This window comes from Phascolarctos cinereus, unplaced genomic scaffold (genome assembly GCF_003287225.1).
Source record: "Phascolarctos cinereus isolate Bilbo 61053 unplaced genomic scaffold, phaCin_HiC Scaffold_5;HRSCAF=322, whole genome shotgun sequence".
Lineage (NCBI taxonomy): Eukaryota > Metazoa > Chordata > Mammalia > Diprotodontia > Phascolarctidae > Phascolarctos > Phascolarctos cinereus.
Genome location: NW_027555958.1, coordinates 93827950 through 93854468, shown reverse-complemented (window position 1 = coordinate 93854468; position 26519 = coordinate 93827950). Strand labels below are relative to the sequence as shown.

At 37.2% G+C, this 26519-nt stretch overlaps 1 protein-coding gene across 5 annotated transcripts in view; it reads right to left on the bottom strand.

Moving 5' to 3' along the window:
- The window catches only part of SERAC1 (serine active site containing 1), a 73068-nt gene that overhangs the window by 23721 nt on the left and 22828 nt on the right, over nucleotides 1-26519 (bottom strand). For 4 of the 5 annotated variants that reach the window (XR_002324564.2, XM_020986685.2, XM_020986688.2 and 1 more), the window contains exons 8-12: nucleotides 20415-20543; nucleotides 12491-12604; nucleotides 12036-12198; nucleotides 3346-3496; nucleotides 309-447 (exon numbers count right to left, since the gene is read on the bottom strand). Coding sequence is in view for 4 of the 5 variants with exons in the window: in XM_020986685.2 (XP_020842344.1) it covers nucleotides 309-447; nucleotides 3346-3496; nucleotides 12036-12198; nucleotides 12491-12604; nucleotides 20415-20543 (696 nt within the window). In the remaining variant the exon portion in view is untranslated. The remainder of the gene's footprint in view (nucleotides 1-308; nucleotides 448-3345; nucleotides 3497-12035; nucleotides 12199-12490; nucleotides 12605-20414; nucleotides 20544-26519) is intronic. The other variant, XM_020986686.2, reaches the window with a different exon arrangement.

Below are 26519 nucleotides of genomic sequence, written 5' to 3'. Positions count from 1 at the left end.
TCAGGTTTGGGAGAAAATATAAGTTCTGCTCTGGACATACTGAGAAGTTTTAGATATCAACAGGATAGCAAGAACTGGAGCTCAAGAGAGAGATTTGGGCTTAATATATAGATTTGGGAGCCATCTCCATAAATGTGATGATTCAATCCATGGATATTGATAAGAAAGTAAGAGAAAGTACAGAGAAAAGGGGATTCAGGACAAAAAAAGCATTCTTCTTACCATATCATAAGTTCACTAGCTATCATATTCTCTCTGAAGCGTTCCCTGAATAAATGATCTCCAAAGAACTATTCTGTTTTCCTTACCTTGGGCCAACACTGTGTATAACATTCTTCATCTGAGGCCTTTCCAATTTCAAGCTTATCACAGTCCTGCTGACGCCAAGTTTTGAAGGCTGCTCCCATAAGGCCATGAATAAAAAGGACATCTGCTTTAATGGGCTGACTAATAAGAGAAAGAGTTTTAAAAGAAGCAGAATATGTACATTATTGCACCAGTGAGAATCTCTAATGTCCTTCCTTTTCCTGTTGCTACCCCAATTCCATCTGAAACACAGTGAAATCTGATTATTACGTAGTTCATGGGTATATATATTCAGGGAAGGTTATATTCTTAAGTGAGTGATGGCTAGGATACAAATCTAACCTTTCAGGTCAGCCAAATCAAACATAGTAAAGAATGAGGTGACAGCTAATACAACTAGATTACCCTCATATCCTATCCCAAGAGTTATATATTCCAGAGAACCAATAACAGAATATGAAAAAATAATAAAAGAATATGTTGTCATTCCATAGTCTTTATATGTGAAGGGGAACAGATAAAGCCTTGCAAAGTGACATTTATCCAGGGTAAAAATGATCTATATCAGAAATAAAGGAGATTTAAAACGAATTTATTTCTACATACTTCCTGGGGGAAGGCAAACTAAGGAGGAAATATGGCTGGTATTTTAGTGGCGAAGTTTATACATATGAAACACTGTTAAATTAATTTCATTTACAAAGTGAAATTAAAATGATAGTTAAGATTTCATATTGAAAAGCAGTCTCCATTTCTCCCTGGGAACACATACATATTTACAAACCATTGATTTAAAAAAAACCAAAAACTTGCCCCAAATTTAACCAGTTCGTTAAATCTCAATGGCCCTTTCTATACTCACTGCCACAGCAATGATACATCTGATGGTGGTGATCATAAATTACTTAAAAAACTAGTACAAGTAATGCTTTCAAATTGTAGAAAAACTCTTGTCACTGTTGAATTTCTTTTACATTATCACAATTTTCTCCAGGTCCCAGTATCCTGGGTCCACTTTGAATGGCTGAATATGTAGCAATCTAGCAGTCAGATTTCTGTCAACCTCAGTAATCTCAAATAGTCATGAAGCCAAAAAACAGTGCCTGGCAGTGGTAAGAAGAGAATTGTCACAAAGCCCATTCTCTTGGGTTTGTAGGAGTACAACCATTAGAGCACAACCTAATATTCTTATCAAATAAAAAATAAAAAATAGGGGCAGCTAGGTGGCGCAGTGGATAGAGCACCAGCCCTGCAGTCAGGAGGACCTGACTTCAAACCTGGCCTCAGACACATAACACTTACTAGCTGTGTGACCCCAGGCAAGTCACTTAACCCCATTGCCTAGCCAAAAAAATATATATATGGGGCAGCTAGATGGTGCAGTGGATAGAGCACCGGCCCTGAAGTCAGGAGGACCTGAGTTCAAAGCTGGCCTCAGACCAAACACTTGACACTTACTAGCTGTGTGACCCTGGGCAAGTCACTTAACCCCAATTGCCTAATATATATATATAACAAAATGTAAAAAAAAATTAAAATTACTTATTTAGTAAGTTTTGACTATCTGTTCTTTCCTGGAAACTTTCTGTACTTCTTAGGTTATAACCAAAAATAAATCATAAGTAGTAAGGAATTAAGAGGTTGCCATATACTTTGAAACCACCAACAGTGAAAGAAAATACAGGAGAAACACCAATTTAACAAATATGGATCCACTTAGCATAGAGGCAAACTACCTGACATGCGCCTTGACTACTTGTAAGGTATCACTGTATTTCAGTGTAGAATGGTAACTGATGTTCGTGATGACACCTAATTATCAGAAAAAATTAAATTCTATTTTATCTACTCTTGTTCACCAAGTCAAGGATTTGTTGTTGTTCAGTTGTTTCAGTTGTATCTGACTCTTTGTAATCCCATTTGGGTTTTCTTGCAAAGATACTAGAGTGGTTTGCCATTTCTTTCTGCATCTCATTTGATAGATGAGGAAAGTGAGGTAAACAAGGTCAGTAAGTGTCTGAGGCAACATTTGAACTCTGGTCTTCCTAACTCCAGGCCTAGCATTCTATCCACTGTGCCACCTAGTTGCCCTGTTAAGAACTTATGTAATGTATTTTAGAATAAAAATGTTTTCATCAAAAATGGTTAGAAGGAAAACATTTCAGCAATGGGAGGGGGTACTTCAGCTACCTATAAAATTGCCTCGACAAATCATCTCATTCTCCAATGAAGTCAGATAAAGCATTATTTTATTTAAATAAATGCTGGCTTTCAATCACTATCTTCAAATCATGAAACCAACCACTGTCTCAATAGTGACTCAAAAGAATTTTTTTAATAAAATATTATCAATCAATCAAGTAATAAGTATTCATGTAACCAGTACTATAGGAGAAGCAATGAAATATAAAATCCTGCCCCCAAGGCTAGCATAATCTATATAAGGGGAAAGCTAATACACATGAGATTGTAAGAAGAAATTTGGAAAATTAAATACAAAACTATAAGGAATTGACAACAGAAACTCTAAGAATGGAGATTGACATAAGCTAAAGTAGATAGATAATGAATTCATGGGTACTGGAACTGAACTCAGTTTTGAAGAATAAGTCGAATGACTTGTATACACAAAAAGGAAGAGAAAGGAGCAATGGGCACAAAACGAGCACAGGCAATGGGGGAATGAATGTGGAATGCATGCATAACAGTGAAAGGACAGACATGACTGGAGGGAACTATGCATGCTGGGGAGAAAGGAGAAACACAGTTAGAACTGCAAGGTGGGCTAAGATTACAAAAGGTCTAGAAAAAGGCAGAGTATGGCCCTCGCATAGTAGGAAAGAGGGAACCTGCTGAAGGTTCTTGAGTAGGGAGGCAAAATTAGTATTTTAAGAAATTCCTACTGATTAAGGAATTGAAGAAATTCCTACTGATTGATTTTCCTATACTTAATAGTATTTAATTTATGAAAAGAAGATCAAAACACAATTTACATGCCCCAAGAAAAGGAAGTAATTCTATTCCACGCTGCTTTCTTACCTAGTGCGATACTGTGGATGTAGCACATACACTCCATCCTGGTACTTTTCTTGCACAGTTTCCCTGTCCAGGTTAGCCAGGGTTCTGGCAGCATGTGAAGCCTGAACGACATGGGGGGATTTCGCTGCTTCAGCCAGTATGGAAACCCAGCCTAGTACAAAAAAAAATCTCTTCAATTATTATAAAGCCAAGTCTCATATTGTTGAAAATTAAGCTGGGGAGAGATTTTAAATTGAAGGATAGTGAAAGCAAACCATAAATCTCTCTCTCTCCTGAGACAAGGCTTTTCCTGAACTGATGAGGCCAGTTAATTCTAACATAGTCATTTTCTAAGATTTCTAAGATCCAATGAGTCTAGAGGCACGTATGACAGTGGTTGGTTAATGCTAAATGTTTCCAAACAAGTTGCAAATCTATAAATTATTTTTCACTATTTGAGCCTCTACCTTTAACAAAGAATTCCTCTTCAAAATCAGCTTATGAATAGTTAACAGTATAAAAACCTAAAGCCCTTTAAAAAAATTCTAGTTAGCACAGTTAAAGCAGCATTCTGCAAGTTAATTACTAGCTAAGTAGAGAAGCATAGCATTTATTAATTCTAAACAGTATGGCTTTAATTTTATGAAGTGTTCTCTTACATTACTTTTTCTAGAAATGGAAAATAGGAGCAGAGAATTAGTCCTTTATTCTTTTACAGAGCTCTTTCAAAAGTACATATCTAATTCATCTTTTATAACAGAAACATCCTTAGTATGTTTTTACTTCTCATTGTGCAGAAACCACACTTTGAAAACTCTTGTTTATCCTTTAAAAATCAAGTGTAACCTTAATTTTTGGTCAGTGTCTACTGAGAAATTATATTATGCTAATCATATTATGGCCTTTCATTTTTCAATAAATCTTCATATTTCAAAGACATGTTAACTATTACTATGTTGACCTTGATGCCACCTGGATATTCTAAAAATGTTATACTTAATTTAGAAACTGATCATTAAAAGGCTTTTTTAAAGCCTTCAAATATGTATTTTTATCCAGTGTGGGTGTCAGTGTAAGACCCAGTTTAAAAAGTATAAAATTTTACCTTCGCCTTTGGTTTACTAACACTTGTATAAGTCTTAGTAAGAATAATCTTAGTAAGAATAATCTTCATCTGAGGGAAAATTTTAAACATCAAACTACACAGTGAAACTGTCATTTATCCTATTCCTGTTACCTTAAGAAATTCATTCAACAAACCGTTTTGGCTCCAAACATTACTCAGTATTTCTTAAAGACAAAATGATCAAAGGAATATTATCTCAAAAGAGATATACGCAGTTTCAACAGACGCACTCGCCAAAGCTAACTTTCCATTTCTATCCCTGGTTCCATGTCCTCTCTCAATTTCTCCTTTTCTGCTAGCTCTTTCTCTTCTTCAAAAACGCTTTAGTTTTACTGTATCTATCCTCAAAATAAATCCACTCACGATTCTACAACAATACTCAAGCTATTAGCGCTTTCCTCTTTTTCACTAGCAAAATTCTAAAAAGAGTAGTCTCTAATATGGCTTCTGTCCCCATCTACTGAAACTGCTCAGTCCAAGGTCAACAATCACCTCTTACCAAAAAAGCCTTTTTTCAGTCTTCATCCTTCTTAACCTCTCTGCAGCAATTTCCTCCCCACCCTCACGCCCACATAATCCCACCCCCTCACACACACACACCAATTTCTTATTTCCCTTGATTTCCATAACAGTGCATTCTCCTGGTCCTTCCACTTCTATGACTAGAATTGTTACTTCTATGCAGATGACTGTCAAATCTATCTCCACCCTACAACTCTAGTCCAGCATTCCATACTATATGCTGTACCTATCAACACTTCAAATTCAACATGCACAAAACTAAACTCAGCACCTTCCTCTCAAAACTACCACTCCTAATTTTTCTATTTATGATGATGGCATGACCAAGTTGTTGAGGCTTAAAAATTCACTCTTTAATTCTTTCCTCTCCAGCTACCCACACCTTGTTGGTTGTCCAGTGCTATACATTTTCTCTCTCTCTCTCTCTCTCTCTCTCTCTCTCTCAGCCAAGTAAATAACAACTGTTTCTATTTTGGCCAGAAACCCTGAGGGTCTTCCCCTCCTAGATCGATTTGTTTTTTGACTTAGGTAAAAGAGGTCATTATTTGCCTCATTTCATACCTAGCCTGAACCACTAAATGGATGTTGCCTCAGTCAAACTGAGACCTGTTAAAGACCTTAGCTTAAAAAGGTCAAGGTCTCTCACTGCATCCAGGGCCATCTCCAATTGTACTCATCTATAGCTCACCACTAGACCCAGATGGCTCCAGAGGAGAAAACGAGGCTGGTGACTTTAAATAGCTGTCCTTCACTTAAATCCAATTCACTCACAAGTCATGGCATCACCTTTCTGAAACCATGGTCCTCTTTGAGAATGAAGGACAAACAACAACAATTCTAGGACAAGTAGACTATTCACCATCCCCAATTTCTACACCTTTGGTCACACCCATCCCTCTCTCCCTCCTAAAATTTCTCGCAGAACTGGACCTAACCTTTACACCTAATACACTTGGCCTCCTATTATATATAGAAATATCTTATCTTGACTACTCCTCTGTCCCATTAAATTTTACGTGCCTTAAGGACAGGAACCATGCCTTATTTAACTTTGTAGTCTCAGAATCTAGAAATAGTGCCTCAAATATAATACATGCTTAATGTTTGTTAAGAAGCAGCAGATAGAGAACAGGGCTGAGTCAAGAAGACCTGGATTTAAGTTTCCCTCTAGGAAACTAAAAAGTTGTAGAGTTAGTGCCAAATGCATTGGTAGAGGGAGTTTCCTTACTGAGAATGTCCTATACCAACAAAATCACAGATGTGATAAAAAAAAATGATAAAATGTTGACAAATTAAAATGTATATAAAACATAATTACATAAACTAATATGTATTTTATAACATTACTATTGGCATTAGTCATGTACCATAAAATGACATAACTACATAAGAAATAACTAAAGGTGTTTTTTTTTAAAGTTTATCATTCCACACTTTCAACAAGTTAACCTAGACGTCATTCACAATGGAAGTATTACAAAAGTAGACTTTTAAATATTACTAAATAACAAAAAAAGTTTTTAAAAATTGGAATTTTAAAATGAACTATTGAAAAAGAAAGCTTGGCATAATGAATGGAGAACAGACTTGGAATCATTAAGACTTGGGTTCAAGTCCCACCTCTTACACACTGGCTGGCTGATTCAGGACAAGTCAACTCCCTATAACTTTATATTCCAGATGAGTTGATCTCCACTAGTATGTCTACATTTAGCTATTTTAAGCTTATATAAAGTTTGAGGAAAGGGTTTTATTGAGACTCGTTTACTAGAAATCGGCAGAAATACTGAAGAGGATCAAAACAAAATACCATAAAGGTATGAAGATAAGAATATTAACTATCAAAATCGGCTCTCGATCAAAGTGATGAAAATTTCATTGCGCTCCCTGGAATACAATGGCTTCCTACTTCCTGTTTATTTAAGTTTTACTCCTCTGCCTAGAACTCGTGGTCCTTCTCTACAATCTTATCTTTCCGGCCTTAACTAATATTACTTCTTTCCATGTACTGTATACTTCAACTAGGCTGGGTTACATTCTCTATCTTCCAAACATGCCCTAAAATGTCCACACTCTTGGGTAAGCCATTCCCTATACTGGAAAAGTCTTCCTCTACTACCAGCCTGCTGAATTCCTAGCCATACTTCTAAGCTCACCCAAAGTCTGCTTCCTCTAGGAAATCTTCCATGATTTGCTAATAGTGACAACCTTGTACCTCAGACTATATTTTGCACCTCTCTAGTTCACTCATCTATCATGGTGCATATATCATGCTTGTATCTTAGCCACTGCCCTCCCCTCCCCCATACTGTAAGCTTTATGATAGCAGGAAATTTGCTTTCACTAAGCTTTATATCTATCTTAACACAATGCTCTGCATATCATAAGAGCTTCCTGAATATTAGCTACTGTCAAAATGTTAGGTCCTTCTTAAGGAAATGGATTGAAGGTGATAACCAAGCAACTCTAGTTACCTACCCCAAAAGTGATCAGGCTACTGACCCATCTAAGAGATATCTCATCTTAGTTTATCCTGTGAGAAATGATTATTTCTCTCTTGCATTTAATAATTAATTATTGTATTAGGATCAAGATTTTTCCCCTTTTCTACTTCCTCATCAGAAATCAATCAGTGTGGGAAATCTTTCTAAAAGATATATCCACCCAAGATAGTGGAGATCTAATCAAAGACAGTAAAAGAAATTCTAAATTTGGGCTAACGAGTGCATTCCTTCTCATTGTGTTTGCTGGGAAAATGTGGATCCTCATTTTTGTCAAACAGGTGATATGGAAATAGATAAGTCTCTTTGACCAAGATTTGGATGATCCAAGTCAGTACAACACAGCCCATCTTCTCACTGTAATTTTCTCATTAATAGTTAACCAATCAGAGTTGATTGCTTACTCTTCCAAGTAAGAACACCTATTCTTCCAAGGGCCTATAAACTGTGAGCCCATTGCCATTAGGGGTCTTTGGTCTAAGAGAGACAGACAAATTTTTTATTAATAAATGTGTTGGCCTTATTAATAAAATGACTAAACTACCCAGAAATTATGTGTCTTAGAACTTTTTAAATAATCACAATCCCTTGAAGAGGTTGACCCATCCTCCTGCAAAGAGAAAAGATTAAGCTATTGATGAGAGGGAGAAGCAAGGGAGTACTTCAGGTACTTCAGTACCCTTTTGAGTACTTCAGGAGAACTTCAGGAGTAACTTCACAGTAACCCTTTCTCTTGTTATATTAACCCCAAAATGCATTTTAATACGCTATAGTCTTTTCCTTATTCAGGATTCCTCTAAATGTAGCCTAAATTCATCTTTGGGTGGTCATGGTGATGATGATGATGATGATGATATTAATAATAATAACTAGCTAGCATTTACATAGGGCTTTAAGATTTGTAAAGTACTTTACAAATATTATCTCATCTTATGCTAATGATAACCCTGGGAAGTAGGTGCTACTATTGTTCCATTTTATAGATGAGGAAACTGAGGCAGACCAAGGTTAAGTGACTTGCCCACTTGAGAAATACATCACAGGACATGGGAGAACTACGCTAGTTTGGACATCTCTCTAAGCCACAAATGGCTTAAATAACAGCTTAAATTTAATAAATTACATAAAATTATTTCTGGAAAATTTGTGTCCTAATGTGCAGAGGACAGTATTAATATTTTTTCTTTGATTGTAGGAAGGACACGGATAAGAAATGCATAAGATGAGAAAAAGTAAATGGGTAGCAATCTTCATCACTGGAGGTGTTAAACTATAAGATCATGAATCCAATAAATTATTAAAGTATAATTTAATTGGCTTGTCTTCAGCTCTACTATTTATAAGGGGTAATATCAAGGCTGGGATTTCTCCATCGTCTCAATAAGAAGCTAAACTAAATATCAGTGAAATTCATTCTTTTTTTTTTACTGTTGTTTTATGGTCTTAAACCTTTATATTTCCAGTCTTCCAATTTAAATAATTTATTCTTTTCTCTTTGGGTGCTATTAATCTTGCAAATGACTTAAAATGGATAGAAAATAAGGGAGAAATAAACATAGAAAAAGTATCTTTGGTTTAACTGAGGTCTCTTTTTAGCCTGAATATGCTTCCTACTTACATAAATTGTCTTTGATTTTTTTTTAACTTTATACAGAAAAGGACAACAACCTTGGCAAAAAAAAATTTATACTCATTTCCTGATTATCTACCTATCAACTATCTTCATTAAGGATGATAGCAATTTATCTCAAGCTGTTCCCTTTTCCCTGACGTCCCACCTTTCATACCCAGCTGAGTCAGGGTCATAAACTCATTTCCCATAGCCACAAACTAACTGCACCAAGGAGATCTGGGGCTTTGATTCCAATCCAGGTGGGAAATATAGTAGCTGCAGAAGATTAAAACCCTCTTTAAAAAACAAAACAAAACAAACAACAACAACAACAAAAACCAGGTCAGCTCCAAACGGCAACATCCATCTGAGTTGAAAAGCAATAAGTATTTATCTACTACATGGCCTTTCCCTGGATCTGTATCCAAGCCATACCCACTAACTGTGACTATCCCTCACAGGGCTTTGTCCTGAACCCTCTTCTCTTCTCTCTCTATACTATTTCACTTAGTGATCTTCTCAGTTCCCATGGATTTAATTATTGTCTCTATACTGATGCCTTTCAAATCTACTTACCCCTCTTATTTCCTTTTTTTTTTTTTTGGCTTTTAGGCAATTGGCGTTAAGTGACTTGCCCAAGGTCACACAGCTAGTAAGTGTCAAGTGTTGGGTCTGAGGCCGGATCTGAACTCAGGTCCTCCTGACTTCAGGGCCAGTGATCTATCCACTGCGCCACCTAGCTGCCCCTACTTACTCCTCTTAATCCCTCTACTGACTTCTAGTCTCAAATCTCCAGCTGCCTTTTAGACATCTGGACGTCCAGCAGACATCTTAAATTCAACATATCCAAAACTGAATTCATTATCTTTCCCCCTTCACTGACCCCACTTCCAAACTTCCTTATTACTCTCTAGGCACCACTGTCTTCCCATACCCCAGGCCTGAAATCTGAGTGTCATCCTGAACTCCTCACTATTTCTTGCCCCACCTCCCCCCATATCCAATCTGTTGCCAAGACCTGCTCCTTTCGCCTTTGCAATATCTCTTGAATACACCCTCTTCTCTCCTTTGATATTGCCACTACCCTGGTAAGCCCTCATCTCCACATGCCTAGCCTACTGGTTGGTCAGACAAGTCTCTCACTACTCCAGTACATCCTCCATTCAGTGCCAAAGTGATCTTCCTCAAACACAGGTTCCCCTTTCCAATCTTCTAACACCTTCCACCTTCCACGTATTCTTCAATCTGGTGACACTGGCTTCCTTGCTGTTCCCCAAACAAGGCACTCCATTTCTTGGTTCTGGGCATTTTCTCTGCTGTCCCTCATACCTGGGATGCTTTCCTTCCTGATTCTTCTAGGTTTCCTAGATTCCTTCAGGCCCCAGCTATAAAACTACCTTTTATAGTAGGCCTTTCCTAGTCCCTCTTAATTCTAGTGCCTTTTTCTTCTGTTGATTGTTTCCTATTTATCCTGTATTTAGCTTGTTTGTACACATTTGTTTATATGTTGTCTCTCCCACTAGACTGTGAGCTCCCCAAGGACAGAAACCATCTTTTGCTTTTCTTTTTATTCCCAGTGCCTGGCACAAAGGTGGTACTTAAAAAATACTCACTAATTATGGAAATATGTTTAATATGATTGTACACGTATGGCCTATATCAGATTACATGCCATCTTGGGGAGGGGGTCGGGAAGGAAAGAGGAGAAAATTTAGAACTCAAAATCTTATAAAAGTGAATGCTGAAAACTAAAAATAAATAAATAAAAATAAATGAAAAAACCCATTAATTCATTGTCTATAGGTAGTGGGTACAATGGTCTCAATATAGTTTGGCAGATGATTATTAGATTTAAGTTTTCTTATCTGTGCTCTCCTTACTGTTATAAATAATCACCTTACCACTATGGATAGTGTAAACTATATTATCTACCAGCATATTATCTACTATCTAACTATATTATGTACTAGAATTACCCAAAAAGTACTATCCCTACCTAGAAAAGCAAGATGGATAAAACAAATAAAAAATAAAGAAATTTAAAATCATAGTGTTTAAGCTCACCAGAAATCTAAGAAGGGGTAATCAACAGAAAAGACAGTGAAATACTAAAATTTTTATTTTGTTAAATAAGAAAAAAATGAAAGGACACCTTCCAATATCCCAAATGCTTAGCAAGTAAGAACTGATAAAGTAGCCATTAAATCAGAAATGTAAAGAAAAGGGACACAATTCAAAATGTATAGCTTTATAGAGAATCAAAACATAGCACCTCTATCAATCATATTTCAAGGATTTGTGATTTCATTTGTGTTTATGCTGAAACAATCATCATCTTCCTTTGCTTTAGTGTATGGTTTGACAAGCTACTATACCAAAAATCATAGACTGATAGTTAATCCTCTAACAGGTTCACTATTTTATTAATTTTGCTTTGTTCAAGGAAGAAATTACACTGGATAGTATTAATGGCTTATTTCAAAATGTGTTGACATTTCAGCTTTGAATTTTTCTATAAGGTTCTCCAACTCTGGCAGAGGGATATCTAGTTTTTTAGAGTTTTTCCTTATGAAAAGAGGCTCTACAACCTTAGCAAGGATGGTCCTCAGACAACAAACCAAAAGTCCATCAACTGGGTACATGCTCAAAAGAACTCGGGGTCACCTCCATACCCTCATGAGATATTAGAAAGCAGAATTTTAGCAGAAGGCACATAGCAATAAGTTGATGAAATTAAGAACATAAGCCTGAGACAGAATTATATCTCCAAGTCTACCTATGAAACTCAAATTACCAGTAGCTGTATTATTCTTGTCCTGAAAAGAACATGTCTTAGGCTTCAAGGTATATAATTAAACTCCCACCACCAATTTTAGTTATCTTTTAAAATCATAAGGCAATACAAAAAACCCCACCAAACCTAGAGTACTTCAACACATTAACTTATTACCTGAATGGACTATAGCTGAATGAAGATGCTCGTGCAATGCCATATTTCCAATGATACGAACTATACTTCTCTGAATTTTAGGACAGTCCTTGTGAAGTTGGTATATCCGCTGGAGTAGTTGCAGGCCTCCATTTGCTTCAATTTTATCACAATGTGTGGCAATCTAACATAATAAATGTATTAAAATTGGATGCTGTAAAAATATACAGACCTACACCACATTACATAGCCCTTTTTCAGTTGGCAAGTTTAACATGTGTCCCTCCATCTGATGACCTGCCAGCCCAGCCTTCTTTGAACAACTCATTAGTGTTCCTCAGTAGGTATGAGAAACAATGCTAAGAGTTCCCAGACTTGACAAGTTTAAAAATCATGGCTATAGGATATAATTTATGTAGAAATATGATCAATTTGAATTTTTTACATTTTAAATGAAATTTTAAACGTTAAATTACCTCAGAGTGCCTCACTAAAGCCTGCAAACAAAATAACTCTACTGTTGCCGAAGGAACTTCGCCAAAACTTTCAGCATAAGGAAGTCCATTTCCACCAAAACACCATAAGCCACCCTATAATCAGAAAAAATGAACAAAGTTTATTGGGGAAAAAAAGGTTACCCCATGGTTTCTGTTCAGCAACTAGATATAACCCATAGAAGTAGGCTACCAGATACTGTTAAAAAAAAAAAAGATTTATGTGAAAGTGAGATGGATCAGGAAAGTCCAGAGGGATTTGGGGCTTCAAAAGTCTACTTGTCCCGGGAGGAAAGGAGTTGGAACCCCTGGGAGTAAGTGAAACCTGGGCGAGTGGACGTGCATGGAACCAAGGAAGATATTTCCAGGTAAATGTAGGAAAAAGCTCAACAAGAGAGGGTATAGATCAGTGGTAGGGCAGGAGCCCTGCCATGGGGCAATTTTCTCTCTGACAACTGCAATTGGTATTGTTCTGGGAGTAAGACACAATGGAAAAGGGGAATTCAAGAAGTAAATCCACGAAGTAAATCTTATAAGGCAGTGGCATAAAACACCTAGAGAACGGGGAGAGCCTAGAATAAAAAGCTTGGAAGCTTTGCTTGCATGAAAAGTACTGAGAAAAGAGAGACTAGGTAATTATAGGGATTATGAATCAGAAAATGAGGTTCTTGAGCAAACAGAAAGAGAAGATGGACAACGAAGAGAGAGAGAAATCCCTTGTGGAAAGGGACCCCAAAAAATTAAATTTAAAAACTAAAGAACAGGACTAGCTGAAGGAGAGGAGAGGAAGATGGAACACCAAATGAAAAGAGTCAATCGGGGTGAAGGGAAGAAAGCCAGTGGGAACAGGGACGCCTTAAAAAAAGATTAAAGTAAAGTAACTGAAGGAACATAATATTGTGTTTACAACAGAAGAGGGAAATTGAAGCTGAAAAGCTTCTACATGGATAACATTAATGCATCTAGGATGCATCTAGGATAAGAAGGGAAGCAGTCAAATGGGGAAAAAAATCTTTGTACCAAATTCTCTCATAAGGGCTTGGTATCCAAGATATATAAACAATTAATAAATAAAGTAAGCAAAGCCAAGAAAAGAATATACATACTAATTACAATGGATAGAATGACACAAAAAAATCAAAAGTAAATGTTAACAAAATGATAAAGATCAAGTGGGACTCAAATGAAGAGATATTAGAAGACATCCCCAACCTACCCCTTCATGGAGGTGGGAGATCATAGGTGTTACACACTGACATATTTTTGGACTTTTTCAATGTTTAGTTTTAATGACTTTGTTTTCTGTTGTCCTCTCCAAAAAATACTAAGTGTCATATAGGATTGCTCTCTGGGAGGGGAAAAGGAAGGAATACCTGGAATACTATGGTGATGCAAGAGACAGAAAATATTAAAAAAAAAAACTTAGTTTAAAAAAAAAAGGATATCACTGTAACATAAAACTGGTAACCTAAAACAGATGAGGGTATATAAATGTACATATGTATATCATATAATGGCAGAAAGGAACAGTAAATGAAGTGTTAAAAGACTTACATAATTTGAACAATAGTATTTTCTAAAAGACTTTTAATCAATGTATTCCTGAGTTTTTAATTAATTCATCAGATTATTTATTTCTGAAACTTACCGGATAACCCCAAAAGGTATCTGATTATTTCTCTAAGCAACCTGGCTTCCTTTTATGAGGCAGGATTTTCCTCTATTTAAAGAAACCTGGATATCAAAGATCCATGTACCTTAAGCCTAGAATTTGGATGGATATTTCTCATTCAAACCCATAACTCTTGTTTTTTTGTGATCCAATTTATAGCTAGAAAATCAAACACATTTAAGAACATCTCAAATGTACTAGTACCATGAATAAAAACTATCAGAATAAAAGAATCTCAAAATTGGAAGGAATCTCCAAGGTCATCTATTCTAAAACATACCATATTCTATAATTCAACCACACACAGCTCCATGGTTCATCTCAGTGCCTTTGGCCTGGCTATCCTCACGCTTGGAACATTCTCCTTCCTCATCTCAGCCTCTTAGAATTGTTTCCTTCCAGACTCAGCTCAAGCACCGCTTTCTACAGGAAGCCTTTCCTGATCCGCACAGCTGCCAAGAGCTGTCACTCACAAAACTGCCTTGTATTCATTTTGTATATATTCTATATGCTTATAGATGTCCATGTTGTGCCCCTAGTTAGAATGTAAGCTCCTTGAGTTCAAGAGCTAGTTCACGTTTGCCTTTGTATTCATAGAGCCTGGCAAGCAGTAGGTGTTTAATATAACTTGCTGGTTGATTGCATAGCCATCTCTTCTCAAACATCATCAACAAGTTCTCCGCAGGCAGCTAGTAAGTACTTCCTGAAGTACGTTTAGCCTTCTCTTGAAAGCCTCTCCTAAGCAGAGACTTGCTGCCTACCTCTGGAGGCAGCATATCCTTCAGCCCGTTGGGGAGGTTTTCCCTGCACTGAAGCAAAATCTGCCGTTCTCCAACTTCCAACCATTGCTCCTGGTTCTACCTTGGGACCCAGCAGAACAAGACTAATCCTGGCAAATGACAGGTCTTCAAGTGCCTAAAAAGAGCTCGAGGCTAAGAAAAAGTGCTTCTTCACGTCTGCTTTTATGAAAGCATGTGTGGAAAGAGTAACAGTTTTGACGGACTCATATTCCAAGTCTCTTGCTAACCATGGATCCTCAGACACGTCACTTAACGTCCTCAGGCGAGTTTTCTCACGTATAAAACCTCAATAACAGTCAATCAAGACAATAAACAAATAGACGCTGATGACCACCTCAGTCATTCTCCACTCTCCACTCTTCCGCCCTCCCATATCCAACCAGTAAGCCAAGTTTTATTGATCCTGCTTTCTCAGTATCTCTTTCACGTGCATCTTTGTTTCCACTCACACCATAACCACCATAGTCTAAGCCTTTATTGCCACTCCCTGGGACTCCTGCAATAGTCTCTTAGCTACCTTCTCTATAACCAGTTAATCTTTTTCTCCAATCCTTTCTCCACACAAATGTTGAATTGATATTCCTAAAACAAACGTCTGACCACGTCACTGCTCAGTTGAAGAAGCATCAGTGGCTCCCCACTGAGTTTTGGCTAAAATACACACTCGTGTATTTGACGTTTAAAGTCTTTTACAATCTGGTTTCAATTTTTCTTTCTTTTTTTTTTAAACACAACTTAAAATATGGTTGATCATAGACAGGCAATGTTTAGTCATAATGTAGCATAAAAGCAAAGAACACAAGATTTGTTTTTTCCAGCTTTTCTTTCTAAAGGATTACAAATTACTCCCACTCCTACACTCTGTGTTCCAGTCATTCTGGCCTGCCTCCTGTTCCCTGTAAACGGCATTTTATCTCCCAGTTCCATGATTAGTACACTCTCCCTTCTCACTTCTACTTCTGGAAACTCTTAGTTCCCTTCATAGTTTAACTCAAGTACCACCTCCTTCAGAAGGCCTCTTCTTATCCCACCTAGTTGTTAGGCCCTCATCAATGTATTATTTATTTTACACATATCCTATATTTACTTATCTATGTACCTATTGTATCTCCCAGTAAAAAGTAAGCTCCATGAGTGTAGGGAATGTTTCCCTTTTGTCACTGTATTCCCAAGTGCCTAGCAAGGTGCCTAGAACACAGAAGGCACTTAAGAAATGATTACTGATTAACTGCTTGATAGTAATTGCTTCACAGGGTTATTTTAAAAAATCTGGGTTTTTTTCATAAGTGTGGAGAGTATCTTTTCCATCAATAAAGGCGCAATCATTCCATATTTAGTAGACAATCTTTATGAGCTGCTGTGTCCAAAAGAATTAATCACCTGGAAGCCAACTTTCTGGTGAATTGCTGCTCCAATCTTAGGTAGTCTGGACCCCAAAATAGAGACACAGTCTGTTTCCAAGTATGTATCTGACACCTCTCCAGCTTGGTAAAAACTGTCAGAATATCTGAGTAAATGCAGTACAACTCATTCATTTCAGCAAGTTTTACTTTGTAAAATATACACAACTTGTCTGAAAATTGGGTGCCAGAAATTAGAACCTGATATTTTTGTCTCACATTATCCTCTTAATAAAGATGTTGATGAAGATGATAACTAACATTTATATGGCACTTATTACGTGCCAGGCATTGTGCTAAGTGCTTTACAATTATTATCTCATTTGATTCTCACAACCTTGGGAGGTAGGTACTATTATTGTGCTCGTTTTACAGAGGAGGAAACTAAGGCTTAGACAAAGGATCACATAACTAGTAAGTGTTTCATGCCTGGCAATCTATCCACTGTGCCATTTAACTCTCTTAATAAGACTCACATTTATCATTTTCCTGTTTTGTCATGTTAGTATGACAAAACAGGAAAATGATAAATGTTGGAGAAGATGTGGGAAAATTGGAACATTAATGCATTGTTGGTGGAGTTGTGAACTGAGCCAACCATTCTGGAGAGCAATTTGGAACTATGCCCAAAGGGCTATAAAAATGTGCACACCCTTTGACCCAGTATTATCACTACTAGGGCTGTATGTATCCCAAAGAGATCATAAAAGTGAGAAAGGGACCACATGTACAAAAATACTTATAGCAGCTCTTTCGGTGGTGGCAAAGAATTGGAAATAGAGGGGATGCCCATCAATTGGGGAATGGCTGAACAAGTTGTGGTATATGAATATAATGAAATACTATTGTGCTATAAGAAATGATGAGCAGGCAGACTTCAGAAAAACCTGGAAAGACTTGTAAGGACTGATGCTGAGTGAAAGGAGCAGAACCAGTAGAACGCTGTGAACAGTAATAGTCATGTTGTACAATGACTGACTTCGATAGACTTAGCTCTTCTCAGCAATGCAAGGATCTAAGACATCTCCAAAAGTCTCATGCTGGAAAATGCTATCCATATCCAGAGAAACAACTATGGAGTTTGAATGCAGATCAAAGCATATTATTTGCTCTTTTTTTTTCTTCTGTTTCATTTGGTTTCTTCTTTCTTGTGGTTCCTCTTACGGGTTCTAATTCTTCTTTACAACATGACAAATGTGAAAATATGTTTAATAGGAATGTAGAGCTTATATCAGATTTCACACCGTCATGGGGAAAGAGGTGAGGAAAGAGAGGAGGAAATTTAAAACTCAAAAGCTTTTGGAAGAGATTGTGAAAACTAAAAATTAATTTTTAAAAAAAGACTCACATTTCTAAAAATCAAGTCACAAAGAAATATTAACATAGTTAACTTCAAGAAAATTCAAACATATACATACAATCTCTGAAACAAAAGATAAAAAGTGGAAAGTGACCGAATAAAAACCTTCTTGATAAAAACCTAGCTATATCCTTAGTTTAACTTCCATGAAAATATTGAAAAGGTAAAGTCATACTTTCAAATATTCCAAGTAAATTTTAAGATTGGTCCAAATTACCAATAATAAGAGAAATTCAGACCAAAACAACTCTGAAGTTTTACCTCACAACAAGAAAACAGAAAGACAGAAATAGGGCTGGAGGGATTATGGAAAGACAAATACTCTAAAGCACTATCTAATGCTAGCTATTGAAGTCCTATTAGTGGACGTGTGAACTGGTCCAACCATTCTGAACGACATCTTGGAATCATGCTCAAAAAATGACTAAGATGTGCATAATGTCCATATGCTTTGATCCAAAGATACCACAGGTAGGGATATACTCTACGGGAGTCAAAAATAGAAAGAAAAGTCTTAAATATACTAAAGTATTCATAGTAGAACTTTTTGTAGTAACAAAGAACTAGAAACAAAGTAGATTCCTATTTCCTGGGAATGGCTAAACAAATTAGAGTATATAAATTTATTGGAACATTACCTTAAGAAACAGAAAATTTAGAAAAGGATGAGAACACTAATACAAATTGATGCAGAGTTAGCAGAATGAGGAAAACAAAACATTGAATACAACAATGTAAATGAAAGAACAAGAAACTGAATACTGTAATTATAATAATCAAGCAGAAAATGTATCTCTTCACTCTTTGAAGCTGTGGGGAACGTTGCATATACTGTCAGACTCAACTGATGTCTTGGTTAGGTCTGCTGAATGGCTTTCTTTTTTTCTTCTTTTTTATTCTTTGCTACAAGGGATGATTCTGGGTAGGGGAAGGGAGAGGACTATATTCAGAAATAAAGGTAACGTAAAAACAAAGACATCAATAAAAAACTTAAAATTTAAAAAAAAGCAATATAGGAGATGTATTCCAGCCTTTGACTAATAAAGAAGCCATTAGGAAGATTAGAGAATAGAGAACTATGGTCAACATGCATAATAATACATTTTTTTGGCACTCTCAGAGACATATCAGGCAACTACTATTCTATAAGAAATGACAGCAATTGTTAGTAGAAAGTCAGAATATTAGCAACCCTAGGCTACCTTTCTTATTTTCCTAAGGATTACAAGCTGTCACAGAAAATTAATACTTGTTAACCAAATATATTTCAACCCTATTAGTATTCATCTGGATGCTAGTAATCATCTGACTCAAATATACACAAAAATATGATGATCCATATTCTTTGTGAAACAGAAACGTCCTTATGTATGAGAAATTGGGTTGGGTGAAATCTTTTTATTGAAACACCATTTTAGGAGATTCATAACTTTCATGTTTCAAAAGTTCACCTCTAAGTTATCTTTTGAAAATTTATGTATAGATTTTTCACACACAAACAGAAATAGAAATGATAGCTAGCCTTGCAAACTAGCCCCCCTTCCCCTAAAAACACTACATCACTCATAATGTAGCTGAAACAATACTATTGTAATACTAATAATCTTTTTTAAAAAAACCCACCAAAATTGAATAAAAAAATACTTTGAATGTTTGTGTTTCAGAAAAAGCAAGTTTAATTAAAGGATGTTGTTGTTCAGTCATTTTTCAGTCGTGTCTAACTCTTTGTGACCCCATGTGAGGTTTTCTTAGAAAAGAAACTGGAGTGGTTTGCCATTTCCTTCTCCAGCTCATTTTACAGATGAAGAAACTGAGGCAAACAGGATTAAGTCACTTGCTCAGGTCACAGAGCTATAGTTAAGTATCTGAGGCTAGATTTGAACTCAGGATGATGAGTCTTCCTTCAGACCCAGCACTCTATCCACTGTGCCACCTAGCTGCCCAATTAGAGGATGACACAGAGGTAAAAGACGTGTTAAAATTCTTAAGGTCATGTTGGAGTATTTCTAAGGTTGGTAATACTAATACTCTAATATTTCTAACTTAATTTTGAAACTTATGAATTCCTTATTCCTCACTCAAAAATATCACTTTTCTTATTCTTATCAATTAGGTTAATTAGGTTCATTTTGGAAAGGGGAAAGAGAAAGTGGGTTAACAATGTTTCTATCTGACTGTTAAAGAGGTTGCCTGAGGTAATTTTTTTTTAAATGTGAAAGATAACGGGAAAGGGCAAAATGATGCCCCCAAGAGAGAAGAAAGGAGATAATACAAGAGAAAGAGTCAAGTGACTAACACTTTGTGTTAGTCACAAAGTGCCATTAACCCAGGATAACTCAGTGCTACCTCATATAAAGCAAGGTGATGAACAGAGTATCCCTTCAAAGCAAAGCAGCTTTGGTGCTCACAGGTGAGCACTCACCACATAGGTGAGTAAAGGGAGGAGCAGTATTTAACTGAACCTTCCTATGTATCGGATCCTTCATGACTCAGGGACGCCAATACTGAACTCATCTGAAGTTGACGCCAGAGAACTCCTTTCTTCTATAAATGACTTTAAAATAATTTTGTACCTTTCCTACTACAGGCACTAAGCACCTAAATCACAATTTGTGCCTTAGCAACACTAAGTGCCAAATAAATATTTGTTGAATGAATGTGTAAATGCATTCACCTTCTGAGCAGCTAAAGACTGACTACTTTCCCTCAGAGCCAAAGATGTGAAATACTGGATACAATGGTCTATCTCAGTCTGAGGTAAAGATGCCAGCAGCTGTCGAAGCTCCTCTTCAATGGAGTAATCCTGAAATAAAAGGGAAAGGAGGGCGAAGAGATGAGGGTCTTGAAGCAGCCCAATCCCATGATACAGACCACCCAGTACAAAGCCTAATCGTATCTCTAAAAGTCTGATATCCAAGTTTTATGTAGAGGATGAACCAAGAGCTATTCCCTAATAGATAAGTAGTCAAATGATACAGTTTCCAAAAGAACTACAAACTATAAACACTCACATGAAAAAAGGCTTAATTCCTACTAAGAACAGAAATGCAAGTTAAAGCAAAACTGAGGTTTTATTTCTTACCAAGCAAATACCAAAGATGATAAGAAACAAAACAGTCAATGCCAGAACACCTGTAGGAAGACAAAGACACTAAAACTTTGTTCACTGTTGATACAGCTGTGACTTGGCCTAAGAGTTCTTAAAAAAACAACACGGAATCATGTGAGAAAAGATACTATACTGTTCTTAGCCTTTGACCTAGAAATTCTGCTACTGGGGAGATATATAGATGCAGATCTATATACCTATAGATAAAAACATAGAGATCAATATCTATACATCCTAAAGAAGTTTGATACAGGAGGGTATCATACATACCAAATAGCAACATTTTTAGTGATAGCAAAAAATTGGAAACAAACTGAATGCATATCAATTGAAGACTGGCTGATCAAACTGTGGCATATAAATGTAACAGAATTTTATAATGCAGTATAAAACCAAGAATATGAAGAATACAGAAAAAGATGGGAAGACTTATATGAACTGAGGCAAAGTGACAGAAGGAAGCAAAATCAGGATGACAGTATGCACAATGGCTACGATAACGTAAACAAAACACTGAAAACAAAGCTGACTAATTTTAACGAGCAATGAGCAATCTTGGTCCTGGGTTAGACGATAAAATGCACCAACCTCCTTTCTTTAGAGAGGCTGGAGATCATAGCCACAGAATGTTATATACAGTTAGCAGAGACGGTCATAATATCTCCATGGCTTTGCTTAATTGATTTATCTTGTCGTAGTGGGAAACTCCATGACAGAAAAGGGAGGTTGGGAAACGAATGATGCAAAAACAAAAGTGCATTAGAAAGCTGAAGAAAAGGTACTATGTTAGTTCTATGAGGGAAAGTTAATTGACACATAATGGCAACCAGGGAAGATTTCATGAAGAAAGTAGCATTTATGTTAGGCTTTAAAGAATGGTTAAGAATTCAACAAGTAAAAAAAAGTGGGAAGAAAGATCTTACAGGTACAAGGAACAACAAAGACATAGACACAACGGACAGCACAGGGCTTAGCTACATCTGCTATACACTGGTCTTTTATCTAATCCTTGCACCTTTGTTCCATGGTCTCTCATACCTTGCCAAACCTCAATGTGCCTTCTCCTCTCCTACTTCTATGCCAATTAGTTCCACCATAAATATACGTGATCTAAATTCAACTAGATCCTTATGGATGCATGGTGATCATTTTCTTTCCTAATTGATATTATAATACTCTGGGTATAAACTGTTCTAAACCTTCACCTACTATGTTCCCTCTCCATCTCAGCAAAGGATATTTTCTTGTACATTACTGAGAAAGTTGAAAGTCACTGCTCCACAATTCAAAACTCCCTGAAATTGTCAATATTCTCTCTTTTCTACAACCTCTGAGAAAGAAGTGTGCCTTATCCTTGCCACAGATAAACCCCTCTACCTGTGTTCTTGATCCTACTCCTCCACTCCTCTAGGAGCTTACCCCTTCAACCATCCCCTTCAACTCTTACTTTTAAACTTTTAATCTTTTAATAATTCCTAAGTCTGCCTCTTCCTTAAAGAAAAAAAAAATTCCTTGGCCCTGCTACTCCCCTATCCTCCCACCCCCACTGAAAGTGCTGTATGTCTTTTCCCTTCCACAGCCAATCCATCCTCATTTTAAAGCCATCCTGTCTCATTTCTTCTCTTCACTTCCCACTCACTTGCAATTCTTAGAAATCACTCTACTAAAATTGTTCTTTCAAAGGTCACCACTGTTAATCTGATGGCATTTTCTTAGTCATCATCCTCCTGGACCTTACCTGTAGTTTTTGATATTACCAACCATCCTGCTCCTTCTTGGCTTTCATGGCAGAGGAGAGATGGAGGAACGTACAAGAGATACAAATATAAAATGACAGCTGACTGAAGAATTAGCTGAACTGATAAAATTGGCAACTGATTGGATACATGTGATGGAAGAGGGTGGATCAGAAAGAAGTATTTATAGGTAGCATGGGAGGAACTCTATATAGGGTGAGATCGACTACTAGGGGGAAAAACACATGATAGTGAGGGAAATCCACTTAAGAAGACAGAAGAAGATGGGATCAATGGTACACATCATCAAGAAAGACCAGCTCTCCATCAGAAACTGGAGTGAAGGAAGAGATAAAGGAGGATGTAAGATGAGAAGAAAGGCAGAGGAGGAAACTTGCAATAAATGGATTCAAGTTTTTTGGGCAACTGTGAGGCAAAGTCCTGAGAAGACGCAAATGCTCTACAAGGCTTGAGGAGAAAAGATTTGGAATTGTGGTCAGTAGGACAGAGAATTGGTTAATCAACAAACATTTATTAAGAATATCCAGGCACTGTACCACTGTACTTAGTGCTGGGGATACAAAAAGAGGCAAAAGACAGTCCCTACCTCAAGGAGTTTACGATCTAAATGGGCGGGGGGGGGGGTGAGGAACAACAAGCAAACAAACATGTATAAAAAAGCTACATGCAGGATAAAAAGAAAATAATTGAAAGGGAAGGCTGCAGGATCAAGACGGGTTGCAAAAGGCTTCCTTCAGAAGACAAAATTTTAGGTGAGACCTAAAGGAAACCAGGAAAGGCAGTAGGCAGAGACTGAGAGTGTTCCAGGCATGGAGGACAGCAAGAGAAAATGACTGGAGTCAAGAGATGGAGTGTCTTGTTTGTGGAACAACAAGGAGGCCAGAGTCACTGGACAGAAGGCTATGTGGCAGGGATCAAGATGTAAGAATACTAGAAAGTTGGAGGCGGGAGTGGGGGGGAAACCTAGGTTATGAAGGGCTTTGAATGCCAAACAGAGTATTCTGTGTTTGCTCCTGGAGACAACAAGAAGGCACCGGAGTTTACTGAACGGGGGGCGGGGAGGGGGAGGAGAGTGTGTGTGACATGAATGAACCTGTATTTTAGGAAAATTACTTTTGGTGGTTGAATGGTGAATGGATTGGAGTAGGGAGTAGGGACAGCCCTGAGGCTGGCAGATCTACCAAGAAGCTGTTGTAACAATTCAAACATGAGGTGGTAAGGGCATGTACCAGCATGGTGGCAGCATCAGAGCAGAGAAAGAGGAATAACTGAGAAATGCTGCAAAGGCAAAGTCAACAGGTCCTGGCAACAGAGAGCCTAAAGGACTGGGAAGATAATGTCATCCTATATAGGAATAGAGAAGGCTGAAGGAGGGCAAAATTTAGAAAGAAATATAATGATTGCAGTTTGGAAAGGCTGAGTTTAAGACATCTACTGGCCATACTGTTCAAGATGTCTGAAAGGCCTCTGGAGATGAAAGACTGAGGTCAGCAGAGAGACTGAGGCAGGATACAGAGATTTCAAAATCATCATCATAGACAAAGTAAAGTGAGTAGAATCAGGAGAACATTGTTAAATAGTAAGAGCAATACTGTAAGGATGATCAACTGCGAAAGACTTAGTTACTCTGATCAAGACTAATGATTCAAGACAATTCCAAAGGACCCACGATGAAAAATGCTATCTAACCCCAGAGAGAGGACTGATGAACTCTGAATGCAGATTAAAGCATACTATTTTAAACATTTTTTCTTCTTTTCTTCTGCATTTTCTTTGGCAACATGGCTAATACGGAAATATGCTTTGCATGACTTCACATGACAATGTCAAATGGCTTACCTTCTCAAGGAGAGGGGAGGGGTGGGAAGGAAGAAGAGAATCTGGAACTCAAATTTTTTTAAAATGAATGTTAAAATTGTTTTACTTGTAACTGGGAAATATTTAACAAAATAAATGAAAAGATATTTTAAAAATCATCATCATAGAGATGGTGATTAAATCTATGGGAGCTGATGAGCGTAAAGCAGTATAGAGAGAGAAAAGTGCCCAAGACAGAACCCTTTGTGATATCTATGATTAGAGGGCATGATCTAGATGAAAATCTTGCTAAAGAGATTGAGAAGGAGTAGTCAAATAGGTAGGATGAGAATCAAGAGAGTGGTATCTGGGGGCAGCTAGGTGGTGCAGTGGGCAGCACCGGCCCTGAAGTCGAGAGGACCGGAGTCCAAATCCAGCCTCAGACCAAACATTTGACACTTACTAGCTATGTGACCCCAACTGACTTAAAAAAAAAAAAAGAGTGGTATCCTGAAAAACCTACAGGAAAAAAGACTATCAAGGAGGAGAGGGTGATGAAAAGTATCAAAGGCTGCACAGAGGCTGAGGAGAATGAGGACTGAAAAAGGCCAATGGACTTGGCCACTAAGAGATCACTAATTTTGGAGACAGTAGTTTTGGTGGAATGATGAGGTCAGAAGCTGGACTGTAAGAGGTTAAGAAAAGAGAAGAGAGACAGTGGAGGCACCTATTATAGATGCCCTTTTCAAAGAGTTTAGCCACAAAGGGCAGAAGAGACCTAGGATAATAGTGAATACAGAAAGATCTAATAATAAATTGTGGAAGATGGTCTGAGCAAAGGCCCCATCTAGCCCAAGGGCTTAATGTCAGAGTATCATTTTATAATGCTTTAACCTTTCAGAATCCCTCTTATTTTTTCAAGCCTCAAGCCCAGGTTCTTCCTCTTTGATTTTTTTCCTCTGATTTCCCTAGTTGTATCCTCTCACTCCCCAAATTCCCTTTACTTATAAATTTACTTATAAATCTATATGTTTTATTCTCACAGTAGAATATAAACCCCATGAAGGCAGGTATTGCTTTACTTCTGTCTTTGTGTCCCTAATGCCTAGAACTGTGGCTTGCAGCTAGTAAGTGCCTAACTTGGTATGAGTAACCAGAATCCATGCCCTCATGCTTCCAAAAATGGTGTTCTGGGTTACCACACTTTCTCCCCCATTTTACAAAAGTTGAATAAATGAAGCAATAGAGCTCTAAGAGAGTTCCATCCAAGGACTTGGAATTTTATAGACAGCATGGAATCACTGAAGATTTCTGAGCAGAGAAGAAACACAAGCAGATCTGTGAGCCAGAGACATCCAGCAGCAGGGTTAAGGATGAATTAGATGAGGGAGGAGGAGGGAGGGGCAGTGGAGGGGGGATGGGGGGATGGTATCTATTTCAATAATCCTGGATGGATAATAATGAGGGCTAATAATAGTGTGGTAGCAATGGGACTCAACTCAACTAAATAACACAAGCAATACTACGTATAAGATACTAGGCAGTGCTGAAGACACAATAATAAAAATAAAAGTCTCTATTCTCAAGGAATTTACATCTACTAGAACAGTGAGGGCAGATTAGTTTTCAAAGTGTTCATAATGAACAACCATTACTTCAGAGGACTGATGATGATACATATACTATCTACCTCCTGACAGGTGATGGTTCTAGAGTGCAGATTGAGATATACATTTTTTGGGAAATGGCCAATGCAGGAATTTGTTTTGCTTGACTTTGTATACTTGTTACAAGGGTTTTGGTTTTCAAGAGGGGACAGTAGGTGGGAGGAAGAGGAAAAAAATGTTTGGTAATTTTAAAAAGTAAACTAAAAACCATAAATGTTGTGGTTTAAATTTTTGGCATTTATTTTTAATACTCTGCTTCATACTGGTGTATATCTCTTCCATGTTTAAGATACTGCTATGGAGAATAAAGACACCGTTACTTTTGTGTAGGTGTAATTAATAATGAGACATAGCTACAATTCATTCCATATATTATTAACTAAATTTTGAATCGTGGCTACATCCAGTTTCTAAGACCTGCTGTTAACTGAAGTTCTAGATTTGTACTT